This window comes from Phyllostomus hastatus, unplaced genomic scaffold, assembly GCF_019186645.2.
Source record: "Phyllostomus hastatus isolate PE091 unplaced genomic scaffold, TTU_PhHast_1.1 phas_contig_150, whole genome shotgun sequence".
NCBI lineage: Eukaryota > Metazoa > Chordata > Mammalia > Chiroptera > Phyllostomidae > Phyllostomus > Phyllostomus hastatus.
Genome location: NW_025333611.1, coordinates 22137259 through 22162338, shown reverse-complemented (window position 1 = coordinate 22162338; position 25080 = coordinate 22137259). Strand labels below are relative to the sequence as shown.

Sequence of the window (25080 nt, the reverse complement as noted above, 5' to 3'; positions counted from 1 at the left end):
AGCAGAGCCTCAAAGCTATTTATAAATAGAAGGTTAAGTTAAAGAATGAGTAAAAAATACCTTAGAAAAGGGGGACAGATCCAAGGAATTAGAAACGACAGGAGTAGCTCCAGGTAAAGAATTGTCTTAACATGTTACCATAATGTGGAAGATGACTCAGACTCCTGAAAACACTCTTCAGGGGTTTAGACTAGAGGGAGAAACTATCGTGAAAAAATCTGAAGTTAATTTTTTTGGGTTAGGAGCAAGAATACAAAGTAGCACCAATAAACACACCCTCAGACATGAATGTGTGATATTATAAGGCTTCTATAGATAATAACAGTAAAAATAAAAACAAGAGTAAAATTATGAAGTGCTATCTGCTCAGGAACTTTTTCAAAAGTTATACATGTATTATTTAATTCTCGTAACAACCTGCCGAGGTTGAGACTATTACTGGGGTGCTTTATTCAGGAAGGGAAATGAGCCACAGAGATTTCATGTTTCTTGACCAAGCTCACATAGCAAGTAAGTTGTAGAGCTGGGGCTGGAATTCAATCCTGTAGCTACGCATGGTCATGAACCTTATTTTGAAATTTAAAACTAAAGAAAGAATATGAATTAATTTGTAATTTTTGCATGGGAAATTAAACCCTAATGCCAGTTAGTCCTTCAATAACCTAGTCAAACACAACAACAATGAACTGCTTTTATTTAAATTAACCTGAACTTTTGGTTATCCAGGCTTCACTCGAGGGACAATTTTTATGGCTATAAAATAATTGATAATCCAGAGTGATGAGCAATATGGTAGATTAGATAACTTAGCTCTTCCAACGCAAAATAGATAAATACATAATTAGGGGAAAAAACAAGGGCACTGAAAACAGAAGCAAGCAGGAGAGCCGAAACTTTGGTTGTTATGGAAATTTGCTCATTTGGGTTAGGATTTTAAAGCTCTAGAGAGGACAAGAAATGAGGCCCCATGGTCCGCCCCAAAGCAGGCAGGGGTGAAACAGAGACACCCCTCCCCCATATAAATGTTGGTCCTTCTGTGAAGAAAATCAAGTAGGAGAATCTTTTTAATGAAGGGTGATGGTGCGGAACTCGTTTTCCTTGACCCATGTTCCTGACAGGGCACTGCAGCGTGGCTGTCTGCTTGGTTTCTAGTGATGGGAGGGCCCCCACGTGGTCTTGGGTTTTATTTTAAACGCTAGGAATCCCTGAGGTGAGATATCAACATTAAAAATGGTCAAAGATATCATTGGGGTATCTGGCAAAAGTAAAACCACTCACAAGAGACACTCTAGACCTGAGTGTCTCATTGGATTCTTTCAGAAAACAACATTATCTAATATGAGCTCATAATTAGAAATTACAAAACACATAAGAAAATAATCTTCCTGAGCAAGATTTAGCAGACACAATAAGTACACTAAGTCCTCTCCAAACTTCATATAATAAAAGAATCAGAGATAAAATAAAAATCAGTATGTTTAAATTGACAAAATTTGCAGTACAAATAAGGTTTAAATATAAGAACAGAATAAGACAGTCACTATCAAAACAGAAAAATGCAGACTTAAAAAAGGGGAAGGGCATATACCTTTGGAAATGAAAAAAATGGGCAATGAAATGAAACACTTCATGGACAGTTAAACAGCAGATTAAATACTGCTGAAGAGAGAATTTGTGAACTGGAGTGGAAATAGGATCAAATAACTCTGATTGTGGCAAAGAATGGGAAAAATGGAAAATGTGCTAGAGAGGAGAAGAGACCAGGACATTAGTCGGATGGCCCACCATTAAGTTAATGGGAACTGCGGACAGGAAAGGAGAGGGGATGGAGAGACGCAATACCCCACTGATGACGGCTACGGCACGTCCCGAATCGTTGAAAGATGTGAATCCTCAGATTCAAAAAGTATGTTGAATTCAGAAATGGAAAAACACATATGCCTAAATCTTTACTGAAATTGCAGAACTCAAAGACAACTAAAACAGAAGTTAAAGGCAAGCAGAGAGAAGGGAAAAAAAGATTACCTACAAAGGAATCTTTATTCTGAAACCACATCAGATTTTGAAGGAGCCTTTAAAGAAATATGAAACACCTCCCACTACTGGGTTAGTGTTTAGCGTATTTTATTGATTCGAGTTCTCAATAATCCAAGCAAGGCACGTGTGGACATGATAATAGTCTTCCCTTTGTATGTAACATGGTTTTTTCAAAATCTCTACCACATGATGAGACTCTGGTTCTGGAGCCAGTTGAAAAGGATCTAACCCTGACTCCTCCTACTGGAGGCTTTCTGACCTTGGGCAATTTAACCTCTCTTTCTCATTTCACTTACTTATCAAACGGTAGCCCTCACAGATTATAACAATGTTTTGTGTTTTGATGAAAAGACATATGTAAGTGGCTTTAAACAGTGCCTGGAATATAGGAAACACCCAATGAACATTAGCTAGCATTATTATCATCCCATATTTCACTCCATCGTCATCACAACCCTGCATTAAAGGCTTTGATTTCATTTTCCTAGGGAACTGTATTATGTGATAGTTAATTGTTCACGCAGAATCGCAATTAGATTTTTAAGAGCTAGCACCAGAATTCATGTCTCTGTGTCCTACCACTTTTTGCTCTCTTTCTAATTATTGCTCTTATAAAAATGCTTTTCAATAAAGGATTTATCCTGGGTTATCCACTGCCTAAGATAACACATCTCTCAAAGCTTTCAACATTCCCTTTGCATTTACGGGTCTGTTAGAGGGGCTTCACAGATCTCGACACACACTCTGCATTTTTATTTTCATTGCGCCTCCAGGCCTTAGACATCAGTGTCCGTTAGTGTGGTCACTCGGCCACACGTGACTTTATCTGCAAGGGAGGTGGCAAAAGGGAGATTTTCAATCTGGGCATACTGCCCCTGTCAACAAAATCAGGCTTGTCTTCATAAAAAAGGAGACAATTGATTACTGGTTAGGCAAATCCCATGATACATTAAGAGTTGGGGTCTGAGGAGCAGATGGTGCCTTTGGAAAGAAAGACATAGCCAATAGAATGCGGGAGGGCTCCTGGGGTGGTGAGCCTGCACATGCTCTGCAAGGCTCTGCATAATCGGGCCCTGGCTGATCTCTCCAGCTTTAACTTTTGCCCAACTCTTGCCCTCATGCTCTACAGGATTGCAGGTTCCTAGGCACACCATGCTTTCTGTTTTATAGATCCTTTGCCTGGAAACACCCACCTGCCACCATCACCACCACAAACCCAATCCCCCCACCGCACATGCACACACACACAGGAGCACACGTTTTCATCACCATACCTGTTCTGAGAGCCCAACTCAGCTGTGCACTGAGGTCTTGGGAAGACTTCCCTGTCTCTCAGGTCTGGGTCCAGCTCTTTATCTACCTCTTAGCCACTGTGGCTCTTTGTAATCCTGCTGTAACACCCATCACACTGTACTGTGAGTGTGTGAACGTGGCCGACCTCCAGCCCTCCACCCCCCACTTCCCAAACTGTTAGCACCTTGGCGGAAACTCTATTCTATTTTCACCAGGTCAGGTTTGCACTGTGCTCATTTCTGGCTTGCCAATTGTTTGCACAGTATCTGGAACCTAATGAGTGACCAATAAACATGTGTGGGATAAATAAATGAATTCAACTCTGAGTATTTCAGGAGTTCTTAAAAAAATCATAGTGCTGACAGGCAGTAATAGCAGTTATTATATATTGCATGGTCATGAAGTATGAAGCATGCTGGATTTAGGGCTTTCCTGGAATTATCTTCTATTAGTTTTCCAACAATCCTACGATGTACATACAATTAATATGCTCATTTTACAAATGAGAAAGCGGAGGCTCAAAGAGGCTACTCATCCAAGGTCTTATAAAACACTGATTGGGGATTTGAACCCTGGTTGTTTCTACTCCACAACCTAAATCCTTAGCAGGCTGCGCTGCTGAAACTCCGGTTGGCTGCATGTTCTTAGCGGGTGCTTTAGCGTGCAGCTTCAGAGCACCAAACAGCTGTTAGGTAGCACAAGTCTTGCTGACTCAGGGAAGGGCATTTTATCTTGTCTGATGAGGACATGAAAGGAGAGAAAAGTGAAAGGCTAGGGGGTCTTTCTTTGAGGAAAGAGAGGAAGCAGGATGACAAATGAAAGAAACCGAGAGTCCACATCAGAGCAACCACAAGACCCCATCTAAGACAGGCATTTCATCTATCAACATCATTCTGACAGCCAGCTAATTAAACATCTCCAAGGAGAGGGTTCCCGTCTTGACTCACAAGGGCAAGTGCAGAGTTCTGAAGCCTGTTCTCCACATGGGGTTTAGCAAAACCAGCTTCCCAGATGGCCTGATAATCCCTGAAGCAAGCATTAACACCCAAGTCCCACTGGAAAACAGGCAAAGGCAGCAGATTATACAGAAGGCAAGCTTAGCATAATAAGAATAATAAAAGCTTCCATTTATTAGAAACTTGCAATCAGTGTCAAGCAACTGAGCAGTTATTTCATTTAATTCTCCAAAAGAATATAATGAGATAGACATCATTCCCACATTACAGGCATGGGACCCGGGGGCAGCAATTGTTCCTGTTACTCACCTACTATTTCAGCTCCAAGCCCATCTCCTATATTCTATACTCTCTAACCTCTGCTCAGCTGGAACTCTGCAAATTACATGCAGGTTTCCTATTAAGTTCTGCAAATAGAAGGCAGAACATGGAGAAGAGAGAGCCTTCCTTCCTGCTTCCCTGTACCTGCAGCATCCCTCCTGTAGTCTCCAGACTCCAGCTGCTTCAGGCACTTCCACTCTCTCGGTCTTGCCACACCTTCTCAAGAGCATCAGGGACAGCCAGGTAGAACTCTGGGCACCAGCCCTGCGGGGCAGCCCCTCTAGGCACCTCCATTCCAGCACCCCTTTCTCTTTGTTTACTCAGCCTCGGATGGTTGCTGCTTCCTCTAGTTAATATCTCTGGATGTTCCTCTATGTTCCTTATTTTGCTCTCTCAGTGTATATACTCAAGTCTCAGTATTAAACCCCTCTACCTGAAGTACTGTATTTTGCCATGTATAACGTGCTCCCATGTATACTGCATACCCACGTTTTTATGTTCACTATACACTGGGTTATTACACCCATTATTATACCCATGGTATACAACCATTATACCATGTATAATGTGTGTTCTTATTTTTCCCTACAAAGTCTGGGCAAAAAGTAAGCATTATTATACATGGCAAAATAAGGTTCCTAGGATGGTGTCTGTTTTTATGACTGAATGTGAACTCATACAAAGATGCTAAATATTGTGTCCAATGTCACACGGCTAGTAAGCAGCATGGTAATGACTAAACCCAGGTTTACCACTGAGGCTTAAACAGGCAGGTTTATCACTGTTGGGGCAGGGGCTAGGGCCGCAGCAGATAATCAATACACACATGTTGAAATGAACTGATTTCTTAAGAATCACATATAATTATATTTACACTAATAATAACATATGGAAGGGATTTCATAGCCATTACTTCATTTGATTCAGAAAGGAAATATAGTTAAGGGTATAACCTTTGGTATAAGGTGGACATTAGTTTAATCTTGGTTCCCCCATAAAGTAGCTGTGTGATCTCTGGCACATTATTGAACCTTGTTGAAACTTAGTTTTGTCATCTATGAAATCTGGTTATTAGACATACCTACTTCAAGTAGCTGTTGTGATCATTTACTTAATGTAATATAATATGTATCGTGTCAAGAACTGAGTAGGGTCTGAGATTTTATCCTACTTCTAACCTAACAAGTTAGCTTGTTGCTATTTCACAGATGCTGACAGGAGACAGGAGACTCCTGGGTCAGAGACAAATGACTTCACTACTCATGACAAAATCAGGAGCCAGAGTTTCATGTTAGTTTCCATTGCTTGCTCATGCTTCCCAAGTCTCACAGGAACGAGTCAAAGGGCCCAGCAGAGATGCCTGCACACACAGTGGGTTGTGCTACAGGAGAACACGGTGCATGGGGGGGTCACTATTTCTACCCCCTATGCTGAGAATGCTGAAGTAAGCTGACCCTCTGTCTGTAAGAAATGTTACCTCACCTGTCAAGCTTCCTCATTGAAAACAGAACCATGAGAAACAATCCAGGTAAAGAGGAGTCATGGCCTTGTATTTGGAGGATAATAACCAGCAAGAACATGCAGGAATATTCAAAGCCCAGGGTGTGTTGTGTCTCCCAACAAATGGCTTAGGAAATGATAGTTACTATGAGTCTCATAAAACCCAATCACAGAAGGATACCTGCCCCAAATTAGAGGAGAGGGAACTGGCTCAGAGAAGTGAACTGGCTTGCTCAATGGTAATACCCCTTGGGAAAGTGGTGGTTCTGGGTTCCAAAATCAGAAATCATGACCCCAAGTGCCATGCCCATTCCTGTCCATCGAGATGCCCACTTATAAGGATAAGTGGCACTTGCCATTAGCCCAGGACTGGCTGCATAATTTGCATGGCTCAGTGTCCTTATTTCTAGATTCTTGAACTTTAGAACCAAAGAGACCCTAAATATAATCTATTCTAGTGGATTCCAAACTGTGTTTGCCAGGGACCTTGTCCACTGAGCTTCCTCCGAAGCCACCCAGGGTGCAGTGGGGCACGTGAAGGGAAAGGTGGGGAAGATCTCTATAAAAGCAACTCCAGTTTTATTGGGGTTATGCCTAAGACTATTTTGGATTTTTTTTTTAAAAGAGAAGGTATGCTGCTACAATACCTCAGATTTAACTCAACAAAATCTTTGTTTTAAAGATGAAGAAACCGAGATAAAGGGATGTGACCAAATTTACACAATGGGTAAGAGAACCAGTTCTCACTTTTGTTCTGGCTTTCAGACAAATGTTCCTTCCACCAGGCTGGGGACAGCCTCGGATAAGTGCAGGAGCTGTTACATAATGAGATATGCTTCACAAAGCAGACAGCACCACGCCACTATCAGGAAGCAAGGCACTTTGAATCGCTGGCTAGACACGACAATGATCTTTCCCGTCAGCTAATGCAACACAGTGCTTGAAGTCAGAAAAGCTTGGCGCAGCTCCCTGATGCACTGGGTAATGAGCTGGTTGATGTTCATTCATTCACTATTTCACTCAAATCCTCATTGAGGGTCAGCTCTATGCCAGGGAATGTGCGAATGCCCAGCGATACAACTGTGAAAAAGATTGATTTTGAATAAGTTGCTAAAACCTTCTTATTTATTCTTTTATTCATTCAAAAATATGTATTGAACACCTACTCTAAGTCAACCACTGTGTTAGGTACTAAGGGAAATGCCCTCAAAAGACTCCCAGGCTAGTGGGAAAGAGGTAAACAAGAATCTAGGCTGCAGAGCAATACCTGTCAAACAGAGGTGCACTAGAAAGCAGAAAGACATACCTCACTTGACTTTGAGAACCCAGGGGACTCTCAAGATGAAGCTGAGATCTGAGGCAGAAAAAGGCTGACAGCAAGCCAGGTACCTCTTCTATAAAATGAGAATAATTGTACCTTCCTCTCAGGGACACTATGAAGGTCTGAAGACACAGAGGTCCCCCCTATATCCATGGGACTACATTCCAAGTCCCCTAGTGGATGCCTGAAACATAGATAGTGTGGATCCTAGGTATACTATGTTCCTTTCCTGTACATACTTACCTATGATAAAGTTAATTCATAAATTAGGGAAAGGGTAGTGAGACTGGATAAAAATGTAAAGGAGTTGGCTAAAGAACATACACACACGGCCCATGAACACAGACCGTAGTGTGGAGAAGGCCGGGGAAGGGCCGGGGGCTGGGTGGAGATGGGCAAAGGATGGGGGCATGGGGGACACCTGCGATAGTGTCAACAATAAAAAACTGTACAAATAGGCACAGTAAGAGGTTAAAAACAATGACTAAAAATAAAATGGAACAATTGTAACAATATACTGTAATAAAAGTTAGGTGAATATTGTCTCTTACTCTCCCTAATAATTGAGCTGATATCCCAAACTGCCACCAAGTGCCGAATGAGTGAGTGGTGCATTCAGTGTGGACACACGGGACAAGGGGCAGTTCACGTCCCGGGAAGGGTGAAGCGAGATGGTGGGAGATTTCATCAATGCAACTGTGAATAGCATACAATCTAAAAAGGAAGAATTGTGGATTTCTGAAATTTTCCACCTAATACTTTCAGACCACAGCTGACCTGAACTAAAACTGTGGCAACCGAAACTACAGATAAGGTGGGGACTGCTGTACTCCTGTGTCCAGCCTGGCACACAGGGATGGCATTATGTGTGACTTTTTCTGTCCCTATTTTCATATACTCAGCAGCTGACCAGGACATTATGTCTGTCTGTGGCTGATGACCAATGCAGTGAGCAACCCAGCCTCATTAGCATCAGGGTCCAAGCTAGTAACCAGCCCAGACAGTGGCCTTGGAAAGGAGCCGGCAGGGCTGGCTGTTGCATTTGGGAATTTTACCCTGTGGCAAAGACTGCGCCAAACCAATCTTCCTCCTAAAGTGGCTTCCTCCCCTCCCCCTCCCCCATTGTATTCCCCCACCTCCACCCGCCACCAAGTGATTTATGTCCCATTGAGGGCCTTTCCCCCTTCAGAGCCCATCTGGCCTTCCTGCCTCAGCCTGCAGGGAGGGTGTAATCCTGTGTTTGCAGCTTTACAGAAGGTTTCTATGGAAATGATGACAATATTACAGCTACTGGGGAGCTGCAGCGCTGCTGATTGAATGAAGAGACAGGACTTGAAAAGGGAAATTTGGAATTAAATATCAACAATTTAAGTCCTTAGAGATAACGACTTGTTTTCATAATGTTGTTCCCATCAACAGCAAACACAGTAACAAAGTGCTATTGTTCTTATGTTAACAATAGAAGCTGGGAGACGACACAGGCCCCAAGCAAGGGCTTCCCGGCAATATTCAGAAATGAGCGTCTCACTCATTGGTGGAACTACAAAACAAACAAACAACAGGCTTATAGACACAGAAAACAGACCGGGGGCTGCCAGGAGGAGGGATGGGGGGTGGGTGAAACAGGTGAAGTGGGCCAAAGTGTATGAACTTCCAGTCATACTGACTTCCAGTCAGTACATCCTGGGATGTGATAATATAGCACAGCGACTACAGCTAACAATACTGTATTACAAATTTGAAAGTTGCTAAGGTTGTAGACCTTAACAGTTCTCATCAAAAGAAACAATTCTTATAGCTATGTATGGTGATGGATGTTTACTAGACTTCTTGTGGTGATCAGTTCACAATTTATACAAATATTGAATCATTAGGCTGTATAGCTGAAGCTAACATAAGGCCTATGTCAATTATACCTCAATAACAAATAAGGCAAAATAAAATAATAAAATTAAATTAAGGAGAGGAAGGTCAAATTCTAGGGAGAGGTTAGAGAACCGAGGGGTATAACTGAACTAACTGGATGCTTCACGTCTCTGCCACGTCACACAGGACCAGCATATAGCTGCATGTGATCTGGTGTGGTTTGTCGGCTCATCACAAGAACTTTGTAAGGAGCTGGGAAACAGAAATGCTTGTTTAGGGAAAAGGAATGGTCGGCATCCACGAAGAGTTCCCAAATGCGGAGGGGGTAAAGAAAGTAACCACAGAACTGTACCTCCACCGAGGGTTTCTCCCCAGCTCGGTTCCTTACTTGTGCTGTGACCCATACTTTCTTCCATGAGCATTAGTCTCTTTGTATAAGCAACTATGCTGTGAAGTTAACTTGAACAGCATTCTCTTTGTTGTAACAGAGCACGTAATACCTTTATTCAATGTCAAAAGTAATGCAAGTCCTTTGTAAAAAATGTGGGAAATGCTGCTAGAGAAACAGAAGAAAACACAAGTTTCCCATTAGCCTCCTGCTCAGAAATATACCACTGCTAAGTTTTGCTCAGTTTCCATTTAATTTTTGATTATGGCTGAGTGCGTGGGTTTGGGGATGGAGACAGAATCTGGGCTTGAGCTCACACAGGTTATTTGCTCCCTCTTAGCCTCAGTTTTCCTACCCGAGGAGATGATACGACCTTCTTCCAGAGGGCTGAGAGGCGAAATAAACCAGGAACACTTTCTCAAACCATTCTTCTTCTATGGTACTGGTTTTAATGTCTCCACACTATTTTATGTGACTGTGCCATAAGTTATTTATAATAGCATGTCACTGGATCAGTTTTCTGTATTTACTATTATAATAATAGAGTGACTTTTAATAAATAATCTCTAGTCCTTCCTTTTGTTTCCTATATACAGTTCAGCAAAGGGGTTTACGTCCATTAATTTACCCTAAATAGCCTGAGCACGTGTGACCGGGGTGGACACTGGAGTGAGTGACAAGTGCTCTCACAGAGCTGGGCCAGTGGGGACAGTGGAAGGAGCCCTAGGTTGGAAAACAAAAAACTGGGGTCTTAGCTCCAGCTTCTCAGCTCCTTTCCTTTAACGGCGTGACTGGGCAAGTGATCTAATCCCTTTTTCTCATCTGTAAAATAGTTCCTCCAAGATTTTTTGTGGCCAGGTTAAATTAATAAATGTACAAGTTAAGTGCTTTAAAAAGTGCCTGGCACAGCACTACTCACAATAGCCCAGAAAGTAGAAACAACCCAAACGTACATCAGCTTGTGAATGGATAAACTAAGTGTTGTATCTCTCTAAAATGGAATATTATGCAGCCATAAAAGGGAACAAAATACTGATACATGCTACAACATGGATAAACCTTGAAACAATATGGTAAGTGAAATAAGCCGGACCTAAAAAAAAGGTCACATATGGTATGATTTCACTTATATGGAATGTCCAGAAATAGGAAAATCTATAGAGACAGAAAGCAGATTAGTGGCTACCAGGAGCTATAGGGAGTGTGGAATGTCAAGTTACTGCTTAATGGATACAGTTTCTTTTGGGGTCATGGAAAAGTTCTGGAACAAGATAGTGATAACTATGTAACACTGTAAATGTATTTCATATCACTGAATTATATTTCAAAATTGTCAAAACTGTAAATTGTTATATATATTTTACAGTGAAACAATAAAAACAATGCCTAGCATATAGTAATTTTTTATTTTATACAACAATCCTTATTTTTTATCCTTATTGCCGTCTGAAGGTCTCTGTTTTCCTGTTCATAAAGTGAAAGAGACAAAATAATCTTTGAAATTGCTTCTAGCTCTGAGGTCCTGCAGTCCAGTTGGGTGCATCCGCCTCGTGCTGGAGAGAACTTTTCGTGAATATCCAAGTCCTGCCCCCTCCACCCTCTGGCCTGACTGAGACCCAGGGGCCTGTCTCAGCATTCACTGTGAAGCTGCCATCACTTCTTTCACAAGATTTCTTCAAAAGCCTGATGACCTCTGATTACTGGGGACCCTGAAGAGGCTCGGGGTGGACTCTCAGTAAATATCTATTGGACCCAAGAATGGATGGAAGGAAAAATGAATATACCTGAAGAAAACTGAACACTATTTCAAAAGAATAGATGCACCCCTATGTTCACTGCAGCATTACTCACAATACTTAAGATTTGGAAGCAGCCCAAGTGTCCATCAGTAGATGAGTGGATAAAAAAGCTGTGGTACCTGTACACAATGGGATGATACTACTTGGCCATAAAAAAGAAGGAAATCTGACCCTTTGCAACAGGATGGATGGACCTGGAGAACACTATGCTAAGTGAAATAAGCCAGTCAGAGAAAGAAAATACCATACGATTTGTCTTTTATGTGGAATCTAATGAACAAAATAAACTAAGAACCAAAATGGAAGCAGACTCATAGATAGAGAGAATAGACTGGCAGCTGTCAGAGTGGAGGGGGCTTGGGCAGTTGTGTAAAAGAGGTGAAGGGGTTAAGCAAAAAAATAAATAAAACAAACCTCACAGACACAGACAATAGTATGGTGATTACCAGAGGGAAAAGGGGTGGGGGAGGTAGAAGACGGTAAAACAGAGATACATGGAGACATAAAAAGACTTGACTTGGGTGGTAAACACACCATACAATATACAAATGATGTATTATAGAATTGTATACCTTAAGCTTATAGAAATTCATTTAAAAATAATAAAAGCATTTTAAAAAAGAAAAAAATGAATGCGTTAATGCGTAGCCAATGACTCTCGGTGCATGCCTCGTGCCCCAGCTGAATTGCTGAATTGCTGACCCCCACGTCAGATTCCCGCAGTGAGCACACACCTTCCAAAAGGTAATAAATACATTCCCCAGTACACCCACTCTTTCCCTGAAAACTCCTGATCACACTTTTATTGGACAAGCCATTATTTCAGCTCCCAAACTCCACGTTTGAAGGCATGTCTTACTCGTGAGTGAGCCTAGCATTCTCCCTGTCCCTTTCATCTTGTCCCGTTCCATGAGCACTCCAGACATGCTCTTTCCCACCTTCCCCGCTCCTGTCTGCAACTCCAAGCTGTTTGCTGCCTCCGCACCTCGCCTTTCCTACACTCCAGCAAAGCCTCATTCTGAACTTGACTCCCTTCCTCCTCATCAGCTAGGCTTCCTTTATTTATTCCTTCCCCACTGTCATTTCCATGTTATCCTCTTCAACCTCCCCCTCTCTCCTGCCTTTGTTCTTTACAAAGACTTGCCTTCACTTCATAGGTGTGCATGCTCTGTTTTTGTTTTTGCATTGTTTTCCTCTGCATTGTCAGATCTGTATATATTTTTAATTTCTTCCTCCAATCTCAGACATCCTGAAGGGAGGAGCCAGTACTTCTGTTTGAGTCTTTTTGATTGTTTTTGCATAGCTGCCATTTCTACTCCAAATGTCTAGATCCTTTCACATTGAAAAGCTGCTAGGACTCTACCACTCTAGCACACAGGCAAACACACACACACATGTCCCTTTTCCTGTATTGGGGGCCAGTGCCTGCAAACTATTACCCTGGGGCCAGATCCAGCCCACCACCTGCTTTTGTAAATAAAGTTTGATTGGCACAGAGCCACCCCATTCATTTACATATTGTCTATCCATGCTTTTGCAATACAGTTTACTAGTTGGGGGAGACATGTTACAGTCTATAATGCCTGAAACATTTACTATCTGGACCTTCACACAAAAAGCTTACACACTCTCCTGTACACAGTGAGGGACATCTCATTCTTTAATTGCAAATTCTTAGCTGATAGCGTGCATTGCCAGATACTGCCTTCATTTCAAATCCCCCACCCCCATTTCAAACTCCCTGCTCCTCACCCTGCAATCTCACTAAAAACTCTCCTAAGTGTACCCCTGGCTGGCTTCCCGACTCTCCCTTGGTGGTGTATAAGAGAAAACTGTATCTCTGGAAAGGTTTTCCCTCCCTACTAATTGTGTGAGATATCTTCTTCATTCATCAACTGTATTTTCCCCCCTTTCACTCAGTATCCATTTATCACACAACTTCCCTTTTTGTTGGTTTCATTTATTTCTATCTAAGTGACAGGGTATAGACATATGAGAGGGGAAAAGCCCCTCCCAAACCCATTTCCAACTCAAAGTAATCATTGCATCTTTTCTCTTTGGATATAGTCTAGCTGCTTGAAAATGAGCCATTTGGTTTTGCCCTTGATAGAGACTATTCAGAATGGGCCATGTGTGGGATCCAGGGTCTTGGAGACCTGGATTTGGGGACAATCTTTGACACCATCCTTTGAATACTATCTGCCCTTGGTCGGTGCCTGTAAATCAGGCAGACTCCCCTGCCCCCAGCAAGCCACAGCACCCAATACAAATGGTCACTAGGCACTTGGGGCTTATCATGGCAACTGCCCTTGTCCCTCTCTACTTCTTCCTTTTCTTTTTTTTTAAGATTTTATTTATTTATTTTTAGAGAGGGAAGGGAGGGAGATAGAGAGAGAGAGAGAAACATCAATGTGTGGTTGCTGGGGGTTATGGCCTGCAACCCTGGCATGTACCCTGGCTGGGAATCGAACCTGCAACATCTTGGTTCGCAGCCCGTGCTCAATCCACTGAGCTATGCCAACGGGGGTCCACTTCTTCCTTTTCTTTCTCTATCTCCTCACTGCTTTCTAGGGCCTCATAGCTTCTGATGTGTTCTGCTTTAGCTACTGCGTTCACCTTTTGGACTTGACCAAGTTCTGCTTTTCGGTTTTGTTTCTGTGAACCCCATCCTCTCACTCTCCAGAAAGTCCCACGAGTAGACATTTGATTTTGAATAATTCTCTCAGCCATGCTCATTTGGGTGCTGGGCCTCGATTCAGTGCCAAAGCTTAGTGGCCACCGCATAAAAAAAAGAACAGCACTGTGGTGTGACAGAGCACTCAGACAAGCCCTGGACCTTATTCCCTGGCGTCGTTTCTAGTTGTATGATTATAGGAAGTCCAGTAGCCTTTCCGAGATTGGGTCTCTTCCTGACTACGTAGATATTAGCACTTACTTTGTAGCATTCTGGTGAGATTAGAGACAGCAGTACAATGAAACTTCTTTGCTGGAACACAACTGGAACCTCATGTTTGTGCCCCCAAACCCAAGGAAAGGTAAAATTCCAAGAGAATATAATATGAACTACTTTGGTACAGAAAATTCTGTTCTTTTAGTGGGGCTCCTTTTCATAACTTTAACTTTCTTCCTTTTTATATTTTTTTATCTGCAGCTAACATTTAACATCTTCTTCCTATGTCTTTTACTTTGTTCCCACTTACCTGGTTCTTGTGGGCCTTTAATCTCACCTGCTGTTGAACAAGGTCCCCCAGGCTGCACCCCAGTTTCTTACATAATTTACACAAAAGGCCTCCCTGGCTTTAAATGCCCAGAGTTACGCCTGAGGAGTTTGCGGTAGGAAGCAACCCCCCCATGCCCAGGGTTCCCATAGCATGAGAATGACCACACCACGTGCAGTCACTTGTAGGAATTTTCCGCTGTCAGATGGTAATAGGTACAAAGATTTAGCTAGATGGAGGTCAGTCACCTCCTTATTTACCATAGCAAAAGAAGAGAAAAGTAAAAGCAAAATCAAAACAGAAACAAGCCATAAATATCCAATTAAAAGGAATTAGTAATTAAATACATGATACCCCACAATGGAGTACTATATGGCCACTGTAAATTATGCTTTAGGAAAGCATTGATTCTCTGCCAAGGTGCCATAATAACTCAAGTTTTAAAATAGACCACATATTTGCTGTGTATATTGCACACCCACGTTTTGTGCACCATATATGCAGGATTATTATACCCCATGGTATGTAATCATTATACCCATGTATAATGCACATTCTTATTTTTCCCTCAAAACTTTGGGCAAAAAAATGTGCATTATACACAGTTAAATATGGTTATTTAGGGTTTCCAGTCTGGCATTAAGGAGCTTAGATGTTGCCACCCCACCTGAACAACAAGTAAAAAAGCTGAGCAAATTAACAGATCCACAGCTCTTCTGAGATCCAGCATGAAGGTGAGGTCACAGGGAAAACGACTGCACCAAAAATGGGAGACAGTGGAGGATGCAGAAACATCATGATTCACCTGAGCAGAAACCCAGAAGCAAACACTTCGGTGGGAACCAACAAGGTAGGAAAACCTGAACTGTAGTTGAACAATTGCTGGAGACTCGGTGTGGTCAACTCTAAGAGCCAAAACCTCCAGAGGGACTCAGTTACCGGCTGGTCCTCAGAGTGTAATGGCCATTACCTCCAAGAGCTTTACTAGGTCCTCATGGTGAACATCAGAGAAAAATCTCTTGTTCATGGCGGAGGAAGGGAACACACAGAACCATTTTCAAATACACCAGAGCACTCTGTTTTTCTTAACAAGGCCTGCCCTCAGGAGGAACTGTTTTACCAGAGCCTAACCTGCTGGGCTTTTATCAGAGTCTCACCTACCTGGGCGGGGGGTGGGTGGAATCCAAACCAGCCCCTCTCACCTTCCACATGGGAGAAGGGAAATACACAACCCCAGCCCCGCCCCCCACCCCTGCGCCCAGCCATCCTGTCTCCCCTGGGGACTGGGGCACCCCGGGAAGCGTGGCGAAGTCTACAGTCCACGCCACAAGCTCCCCAAACGGCCAAGTCCTACTCACAGCACTGTAAGTGCTGCCCATCCCTGCCCTGGCCAGACAGTGCAATCCATGAGAGCTAAACAAAAGTAAAAATACAGCTTGTCAAAAAGTCTGGAATACAATGAAAACAGTACTTAGAGGGAAATTTATAACATGGAATGCATATCTTAGAAAAAGAGAGAAAGACCTAAAATCAACCATGTAAGCTTTCATCTTAGGACACTAGAAAAAGAAGATGAATTAAACCCAAGGTAAGCAGAATAAAAGAAAGAATAAGAATTAGAACATAAATCAATGAAATTGAAAACAAGAAATCAATAAAGAAAATTAACAAAACCAGAAGCTAGTTCTTTAAAAAGATGGATAACTGATAAGCTTCCAACTAGAATAACCAAGAAAAAAAGAGAAAAGACACAAATTACTTATGTTAGAAATGAAAGAGGAAACATCTCTATAGATCCCATGGATATTTTAAGGATGATAGAGGAATATTATGAATATTCCTCTACTCCCCAAAATTGATAACTTAGATGAAATGGACTAAATCCTTAAAAGACACAATGTGCCAAAACTCACACAAGAAGAAATAGACAATCTGAATAGGCCTATATCTATTAAATGAATTTAATCAATAATGAATAACCTTCCAAAATAGACAGCACCAGGCCCAAATGGGTCCACTGGTGAATTCTCCCCAACATTTAAGGAAGAAATTACACAAACTCTCTACAATCTCTTCCAGAAGATAGAAGGAAAGGGAACATTACTTAACACATACTATGAAGCCAGCATTATCTTAATACCAAAACGAGACAGACATTACAAGAAAACTGGAGACCATTATCTCTCATGAACGTAGGTGCAAACATCCTCAACAAAAAATTAGCAAATCAAATCCAGCAATGTATACAAAGAATTATACACCAAAACCAAGTGAGATTTACCCGAGGTGTGCAAGACTGGTTCAATATTAGAAAATTAATATGATCCATCACATCAACAAACTACAGAAGAAAAATCACATTATGGTATCCATAAACACAGGAAAAAGCATTTGAGAAAATCCAGCACCAATGCATTAAAAAATTCTCAGCAAACAAAAAATAGATGGGAACTTCCTCAATTTGATCAAGAACATCTACAAAAATCCTATAGCTAACATCATACTTAATGGTAATAAAGTCAAAGAAACTGATATTATCAAGTTCAAGTCTTACTATACTGCTATGCTAATTAAGACAATGTGGCATTGGCAAAAGAATAGCAAATAGATTAGTAGAAAATACACAGCCTAGAAATAGATCCATGTAAATATAATAAACTGACATTTGATAAAGAGGCAAAAGCAATGTAATGTAGCAAAAAAAATTTTTTGACAAATGCTGCTGGAACAGCTGGACATCCATACACAACAAAACACTGTAGACACAGGTCATATATCCTTCACAAAAACTGTCTCAAAATGGATCACAGACTTAAATGTAAAACACAAAACTATAAAACTTCTAAAAGATAACATAGAAGAAAACCTAGATGAACATGGGTATGGCAATGAGTTTTTAGATACAACACCAAAGGCACAATCCATGAGTGAAATAATTAATATAGACAACCTAATTGAAAAAGGGGCAAAAGATGTGAACACCTGACCAAAGAAGATGAACAGATATCGAGTAAGCATGCAAAGGAATGTCTCACATTGGGTGTCTTTAGGGAATTGCAAATTAAAGCAACAGTGAGATACCACTACACATTTATTAGAGTGATCAAAATCCAAAACAGTGACAACACTAGACGCTGGTGACAATGAGGAGCAACAGGAACTCTGATTCATTGCTGGTGGGAATGTAAAATGATACAGCCACTTTGGAAGTCAGTTTGCAGATTTCTTAAAAAACTAAACATACTTTTACGATAGGATCCAGCAATCACACCCCCTGGTATGTATTCAAATGAACTGAAAATGCATGTCCACACAAAAGGCTATATGCAAATATATATATACCACCGTTAGTCCTAATTGACAAAACTTGGAAACAAAATGTCCTTCAGTAGGTGAGTGGATAAATAAACTGTAGTACATCAAGACAATGGAATATCATTCTGTGCAATAAAAAGAAATGAGCTCTCGAGCATGAAAAGGCATGGGGGAAGTTTACCTGCATCTTACTGAATGAAAGAAGGCAATCTAGGAGGGCTATCAATGACTACGATATAGGACCATGACTGCTATAGCTTTGGTCTAAAGATTACAGACTTATAGGCACTTACCCTATTGGATAGGCCAGATAACCTACTGGGGTACAAGAAAAAAAAATCAAGATTTCTATTTGTATTTATTAGGATATCTCTTTCTTTTTAATTTCTACACTTTTATTTGTATTGTATAATGGTCGCAAGATATTAACGAATTATTTGTGGTTGTAATTTATATAGATGCACGTGTGTGTACTTATACATATATATAGAGAGAGAGCATGCTGAAAAAATTTGGCATAGAGGTACGCAATCAAAATATTTTAGACCATTGCCATAGTGACCATCTGGCCCAGCCCCTTCGTTTCAGAAAGGAGGAAACTAAAGCTCAGAGAGAAGGGAGGTACTTGCCCAAGACGTACAGCTGGTTAAAGCTGGGGTCTTCAAGCTGAGACTACTAATGCTTTATCCAGTTATTCTGGTTTGTTGGCTTTTTTCTGCATCATCTCATTGTTTCTTGACCCAGTAGAACTGTTTTTGAATGCCATGTGAGTTCATATTAAGATTGCAGATATACCCTGGCCTGGAGCTCAGTTGAATAGAGCATCACCCGGATATGCCAAGGTTGCGGGTTCGATTCCCAGTCAGGGCACATCCAAGAATCAACCAATGAAAGCATAAATAAATGGAACAACAAATCGATGTTTCTCTCTCTCCTTTCCTCTCCCTCTCCCTAAAAATCAATCAAATGTTTAAAGGTATACAGATAAATTTTAACATCACATACCTAGAAGTTTAAGTTTTAAAAAGTGCTTACACCCCTTTATGGATCTCCTTCCTCCTCTCAGAAGCAGAGGGCTGAGCTTCCAGATCCAGGAACTCCTCAGCCAGAGTTCCCATTCCCAGGAAGCTTTGTCCACTGTGTCACAGGAGCACTGCTTGAAGGGATCAGGCCCAGTGGAGATGAATCATGAGGAGAATAGCCATAGAAATCGCTGACAGAAGCATCACAGACTGTCTCTGGCTGCCTTAAACTTTACTTACAAGAGCCGTCAGCAAAACCCTGTCTCCAGGGCCCATACTTTGAGGAAACCCTGCCAAATGCAGCATTACTTGGAAGGCGTACGTTTATGTTCCTCAAATGCCTATTGTCAAACTAACCCAAAGTTCTGAAAGGTTTCAAACACTTCCAAGTTAAGGGAAATAAACAGACTCCCAGGTTCAAGTGTGGTCTGAGGGCCAGGTAAGCAAGAGCCCTTTTTTTCTAGCAGTAAGTGCAAACTCTCATGTGTCAGAGCAGCCTTGTAAAATGAATTTACACTCCAGGGTTTGGATTTGGAGGACTAGAGAGGCTTTTCCAATCCTAGACTTCTATTGCCAGCCGTTTTCCCTTGTGCAGACTGAGGAAGAGAACGCCCATGTCTCTGAATCATTTTGAAAACTTACTGCCCAGGACCAAAAGCCAAATGACAAATAGTAGAAAGGTAAGAGCCACATAGTATTTGTTTAAATTCTCTCCTCCTGCACCCCAAACTGCTGCTGACTTTGATGACGAAAGAAACGTCTTGCACAAAAGTGGCTCGTGTGGGAAGCAGAGAACTAGAAGGGGGCCATGGCTCCTGATAGACAGTCATCAGTACACACGTGGAATCACAATGCTATTACTCTGTTTCCACTGGATGACACAGCCTTTGCAGCATCCTTTGCTCTTGGCTGCAGCATCCTTTGCTCTTGGCTGCATGTACATCATAGTACTCCTCCCTCCAGTAATTTCTTCACTGCCAGAACCATTCTGGAAACCATCTTGATAAATGGTGGAAAATATTTACTTTTTACATAGAATTGCCTTTTATATACTTATTGTCAAAAATCATAAACAAAAAGTTGTGTGAGCCAACCCTGGAGGACTCTGGCCATGTGAATGTTTATCATGAGAAGAATCTAACTATAAAATTTAACTAGGTGTTTACAGGTAGGTCCAGAACCAGAAAGGGAACACCCAGTCCTATCTCAAACCTGGAATTTGGCATTCGGAGTGTAACTCGGAAATATTTGTATACCTTTTATTCTGCCAAAACTCTTTTATTTATTTAATTCCTTCATCATTTTTCCATTAATTAACTAAACACATTTTCTTATGGTGGGAGTAATGAGGAAGTATGCTAGAGACAAAGCCCATTTTGAGTTTATGGACATATAAAAATCTCTCTTGATAACTGTGCAATGAACTTGGAAGAATAAGGATTTTGCAGCAGCTGTTTTCAGGGGCGAGCAACTGATCTCCAAGGGTCCTGAGTGATGGGCTGGCGGCAAGATGGAGGCAGGTTTCCAGAGGTGTGGCAGGAAGGTTGGTCCTCGCCCTGCATAACTGTAACATGTCAGAAGCAGACGCAATGGTCAGGCCATTGACTTTAAATAAAGAGACAGCTTCCCAGTCTGGGGAGAGGATGGATTCTGGAATTAGAGAAATCAGTTTGAATTCTGGCTCCCCAGTTGTTATCTGTGATTTGGGGCTAACCATTTAGAGTGCCTGAGTTTCAATTTCCTTATCTTTAAAATCAATTCCTATAAAAAAAAGGGTAACATATATAGAGAGAGAGTTTATATATATATTTATGCTAGGCACATAGAAAGTGATGAAAAGGAGGTACTTACAATCAAACCTGCAGATGATCCAAAGCTGGGAGTAGGGATGCTATATCACAGAATTAAAGTTCGAAATCATTGTGGTATAATAGAAAGATGAGCTAAAATAGTGATGAATGTAAAAGCAGGGAGACAAACAAAATCCTAGAAAGCATTTCTTCCCTTTTGCTTTTAAGTCTAGTTGTACCAGCATAGAATGGAGAGCTTGTGCAGAAAAGTTTGTGGAGGCTTGAATGACAGGGAATTGGAGACAATAGCAGGACATGGCCACTGAATTAGCAGGTGGGGTCTTGTGCTACAGAAGCATATGTTGTGTATAAATCAAGGAAATTAACCAGCCTAATGCACTCTGCCATAGTCCGATCCCATCTGGAGAACTGTGTTCAGTTCTAGGCACTGTATTTTGGCCAGAATATTTACAAAATAGAGTGTAAACTGAAAATGAAATCAGAATGAGGAAAGACTCATACAAGGAAGAGCTAATAAGCTAGAAATGATGAGAGTAAAACAGAGAGTTTTAGAGAGAACGGTATCATTGCCTTCAAACATATAAAGAGCAGTAAAGACCAAAGAGTAATAGCAATTAGTATGTATTGAGTACTTATTACGTTATCCACATTTTGAAGATGAGAAAACTGAGGCACAGAAGCCAAGGCACATGGTGACAGTTACAGAAATGTGCAAGGGTTGAGCCAGGTTTCATCCCAGCAGTCCATCCACAGATCTGGGAGGGGTAGGAAAGCTATTTTTTAAATATTTCTACAGGATCACAGTGAAATCTCCCTCTCCCAGTTCTTTTGAAGTTGGGCATGCACTAAAGATTTGCTTTGGCCAATGAAATGTGAGCAGAAGCCATGTTCTTGACCTCAGTGTGGGGCTTTAAGAGTCTGTGAGCAATTTGCCACGTGCTCTTCCCAACATGACTGTGTAGACATGCAGCCTCCACCCCTAGGTCTCTGAGGGACAATGACAAACAGAGCTGCCCTCCTGACCCATGCTGGCCAACTACCAAGAGTAAGAAGTAAACCGCTATTGTTTAAGGCATGGAGATTGGGGGATCGCTTGTTGCTGTAGCATTACCCAGCCTTTACTGACAGATACATGAGCCCAGATGCTTAAAATTATTGAAATACTTCAGAATAAGGAAACATATTTTTTCTTCTCTTTCCAAACATCAGAACTAAGACTAGTTTATAGAAACTACCAGTAGGCAGATTTAGGCTTATTTAAAGTTTCTTAAGTGAGTTGTCCAAAAGTGGCTTCATGAGGCAGAGAACACCCTGAAAATGGCAGTATTTAAACAGGTCATCTGGATTTTAGGTAGCAAAATATATGCTTTAAAAAGGAGGTGTAATGTATCAAGCATTTATAGGGCACCTCCAATGTGCCAGGTATTTCAGTCACAAAGATAAAACCAAACACATACCTCCTATCCTCCAGGACATAAACACCAAGTACAGAAGCAGATAACCTATGCTGCCTCTTCTACCAGGGTGATTCTACCGAATTAGAGATAATAACACGGCCTGGATGAAGCTGACAGCAAGCCCGAACTTACAAATCACCATGTAGCACTAGAAATCCTGCTGATGCTTAGGTTGTATTATTATTTTTCAATTAGGAGCCCAAAGTATAGGGTTGACAAAAGGAAGGAAAACGAGAGAATTGCTGGGTTTAAAGGAGGAACGTTCTACTTTTCTTTAGTTACCATTCTTAAATCCTGAAAACCAGGCATACGATCTGGCTTACATCAGGGGTGTTCCAGCAAAGGGAATGGCCCTGACTCACAGCAATTGCTACTGACCTTTTCCATCCTTGCTCCCACCCCTGGGAGTCAGGAAGGGAACATGGAAACATCCATCAACTCAGACTAGAAGACAGGCAATCACCATCCTGGTAGGGCCATTCTTGAGTTTACAAATCAGCCACAGCCTTTCCAAAAGATCTGAAGTTTTCCCTAAAAAGAGTATTTGCGTAGGGCCTAGGGGATCCCATAATCTAAGGATGAGGCCAAAATCACAGACTGAGGGATTCCAAGGCACAGTGACATTATTTCCCAGTGGCACTTTCCAACAGGACTCACTTTTCCAGGGTGGTATCAATAGTTAAAGGTTTGTTTGTTTGTTTTTTAAACTTCCAAAAATCCAACAGTGGAGAGAGATGTGCTGTCCTTTCCCTGGCTCTTTGCATTTGAATGGAAAAACATCTAAAACTTGGGTAAGCATTAACTGTAATTGCTCTGAGGCAGACATTTCCATTTCAGGTTATTATTCATAACAGTATTAGTGCAGAATAATAGAGGCGGCTGGATTGTGCAGCCATTATCTAGACAAGGGTGACGTATCTGATTACTATTGTCCCCCAACCGAAAAGCGAAAAGCGTCAGTTTGAACTTTGAATACCCCAGCCATGCCTGGACTCTGAATTTTCTCAACGATGGTTCTGAGTTTTCTACAAAATCAATAAATCGGGGCAACGTGGATTTCAGTGCCATGCCTTCAGTCAGTTCAGGGTGACATAAGTTTCTCAAAAATACAGACAGAAGAAACTGGCTTGGGCTCAGGTAAGAGCAGCCGGGAACTTGCAGCTTGTGCTAGTTTAATGTGCACCCTTGATACTCTCGCCTAGTTTCAAAACTACAATGATACTCTTCCAGAGACAGCTGGATCCCGGTGGTACCCAGGCTTGTGCCAAGCTTTGTGCACAAACACACTTTACAAACACAGATGTGAAATGTCCATCTAGGACGTAAGTGAGGCATGGAGATTCGATTGTTTAGTCTACTGGCTCTATACCCAAAAGTTTCAGGGACAGAGCTGATGTTCCAAGAGTGAGAGGAGGGACCACCCGTCCTGTACTTTCATCCGGGCACTATGGAGATGACCCCATTTTCCCACAAGCAGTTTGCCCTCTGCCCCGATGACCCGGTTGAGATTTAAGGGCCAGAGAGGGGGCCAAGACAATCGTGTCTGGTTACTCAGACCAGAGGACTAGAAATCACTCAGCCTTCCAGGGCTGGCTGGGCTGACACACCCACCCAGGACCGATGGTCCTAGGGTGCGACAGGGAGGCAGGAGAACCCCGGCGCGGGAAGATGCCACAAATGGGGACACGAGCGAATCCAGGTCCAGGCTAGGAGGTCACGCTCTGCTCAGTGGAGGATGCCCTTTTCCTCCTCCTAGTCCCAGATCCCCCTGCAAAGTGAGCAAAAGAAAGTTGTGCCTGGACCATGGCGCCCCCGGCTGCACAGGGAAGGAGGGCAGATGGAGAGGAGTCCCGGACCTCTTACCTTGTCCTTGGGGCCGAGGTTCTGCAAAACCTCCTTGCCTGTGGCACTCCGGATCTCCACCCCGGTGGGCGCAGGCGATGCGGGCGTGGGCTCCCGGCTCTCCTCCCGGCCTTGTCCCCTGCGCGGGGAGTCCCCTTCGGGCCCGGGTCGGCTCCTCGCTCCCCGGCTGCTGCCCTGACTGCTTCGGGGAGTCTTTGCGCCCCGCTGCCCCACGCTAAGGGCATCGAAATCCAGCGTCTTGCTCTCGAAGGCTCCCTCCACGTTGCAGAACATGCCGCCGTACTTCTGCCGCGGGACCTGGTCTGTGGTGCCCGGCCTGGCCAGGTACACGGGCAGATCATCTTCGTGGGAGCTGTCCCAGCCTCTTCGGCCGGAGGCCATGGTTCTAGTGAGACAGCGAACCGCGGGTTTTCTTTCCCCGAGGCGGAAAGGGCAGCCACCGGCAGCGTGCGCCGAGCCACAGTGACTGGAGCAGGAGGAGGCGCCTGAGCCTTCGCGCCAGAGGCGGCAGTGCTGCTCCCGTTCCTGCCAGTCCCCAGCCAGCCAGCCAGCACGGCGCAGGGGCCGAGTAGGGCACGCTCCGCTCACCGGACCCCTTGACCTGAGTCGTCGCTTCGGTCACCCAGACCCTAATGGGGCTACCCGGGCTTCAGGTCCTTGGTTGCCCAAGGAAACTAGAAATCCCAACTTGCGCGCGTGCACACACAAGCGCGCGCACACACACTTCCTGCTCGCCCAGCAAGCCCCAGATTTCACACTCAAGAACTTGCCTCGCTCACACATGCACGCAAATGCTGCTATAGCCACACCAACTCCTGAGTTTGCTTCACAAACCCAAGTCTTTGTGCCCCACTCATGCACCTAAACCTAGCTGGCTCAGAGGTGTTCATTTCAAAATCAAACCCCGATTTAC

At 42.7% G+C, this 25080-nt stretch overlaps 1 protein-coding gene across 1 annotated transcript in view; it reads right to left on the bottom strand.

Moving 5' to 3' along the window:
* Window positions 1–24832, bottom strand: part of DPYSL3 (dihydropyrimidinase like 3) — a 104836-nt gene extending 80004 nt beyond the window's left edge. Inside the window, exon 1 of the mRNA XM_045821764.1 lies at window positions 24168–24832. Coding sequence (XP_045677720.1) covers window positions 24168–24548 — 381 coding nt within the window. The 5' untranslated portion in view covers window positions 24549–24832. The remainder of the gene's footprint in view (window positions 1–24167) is intronic.
* Between the last annotated feature and the right edge of the window lie 248 nt (window positions 24833–25080).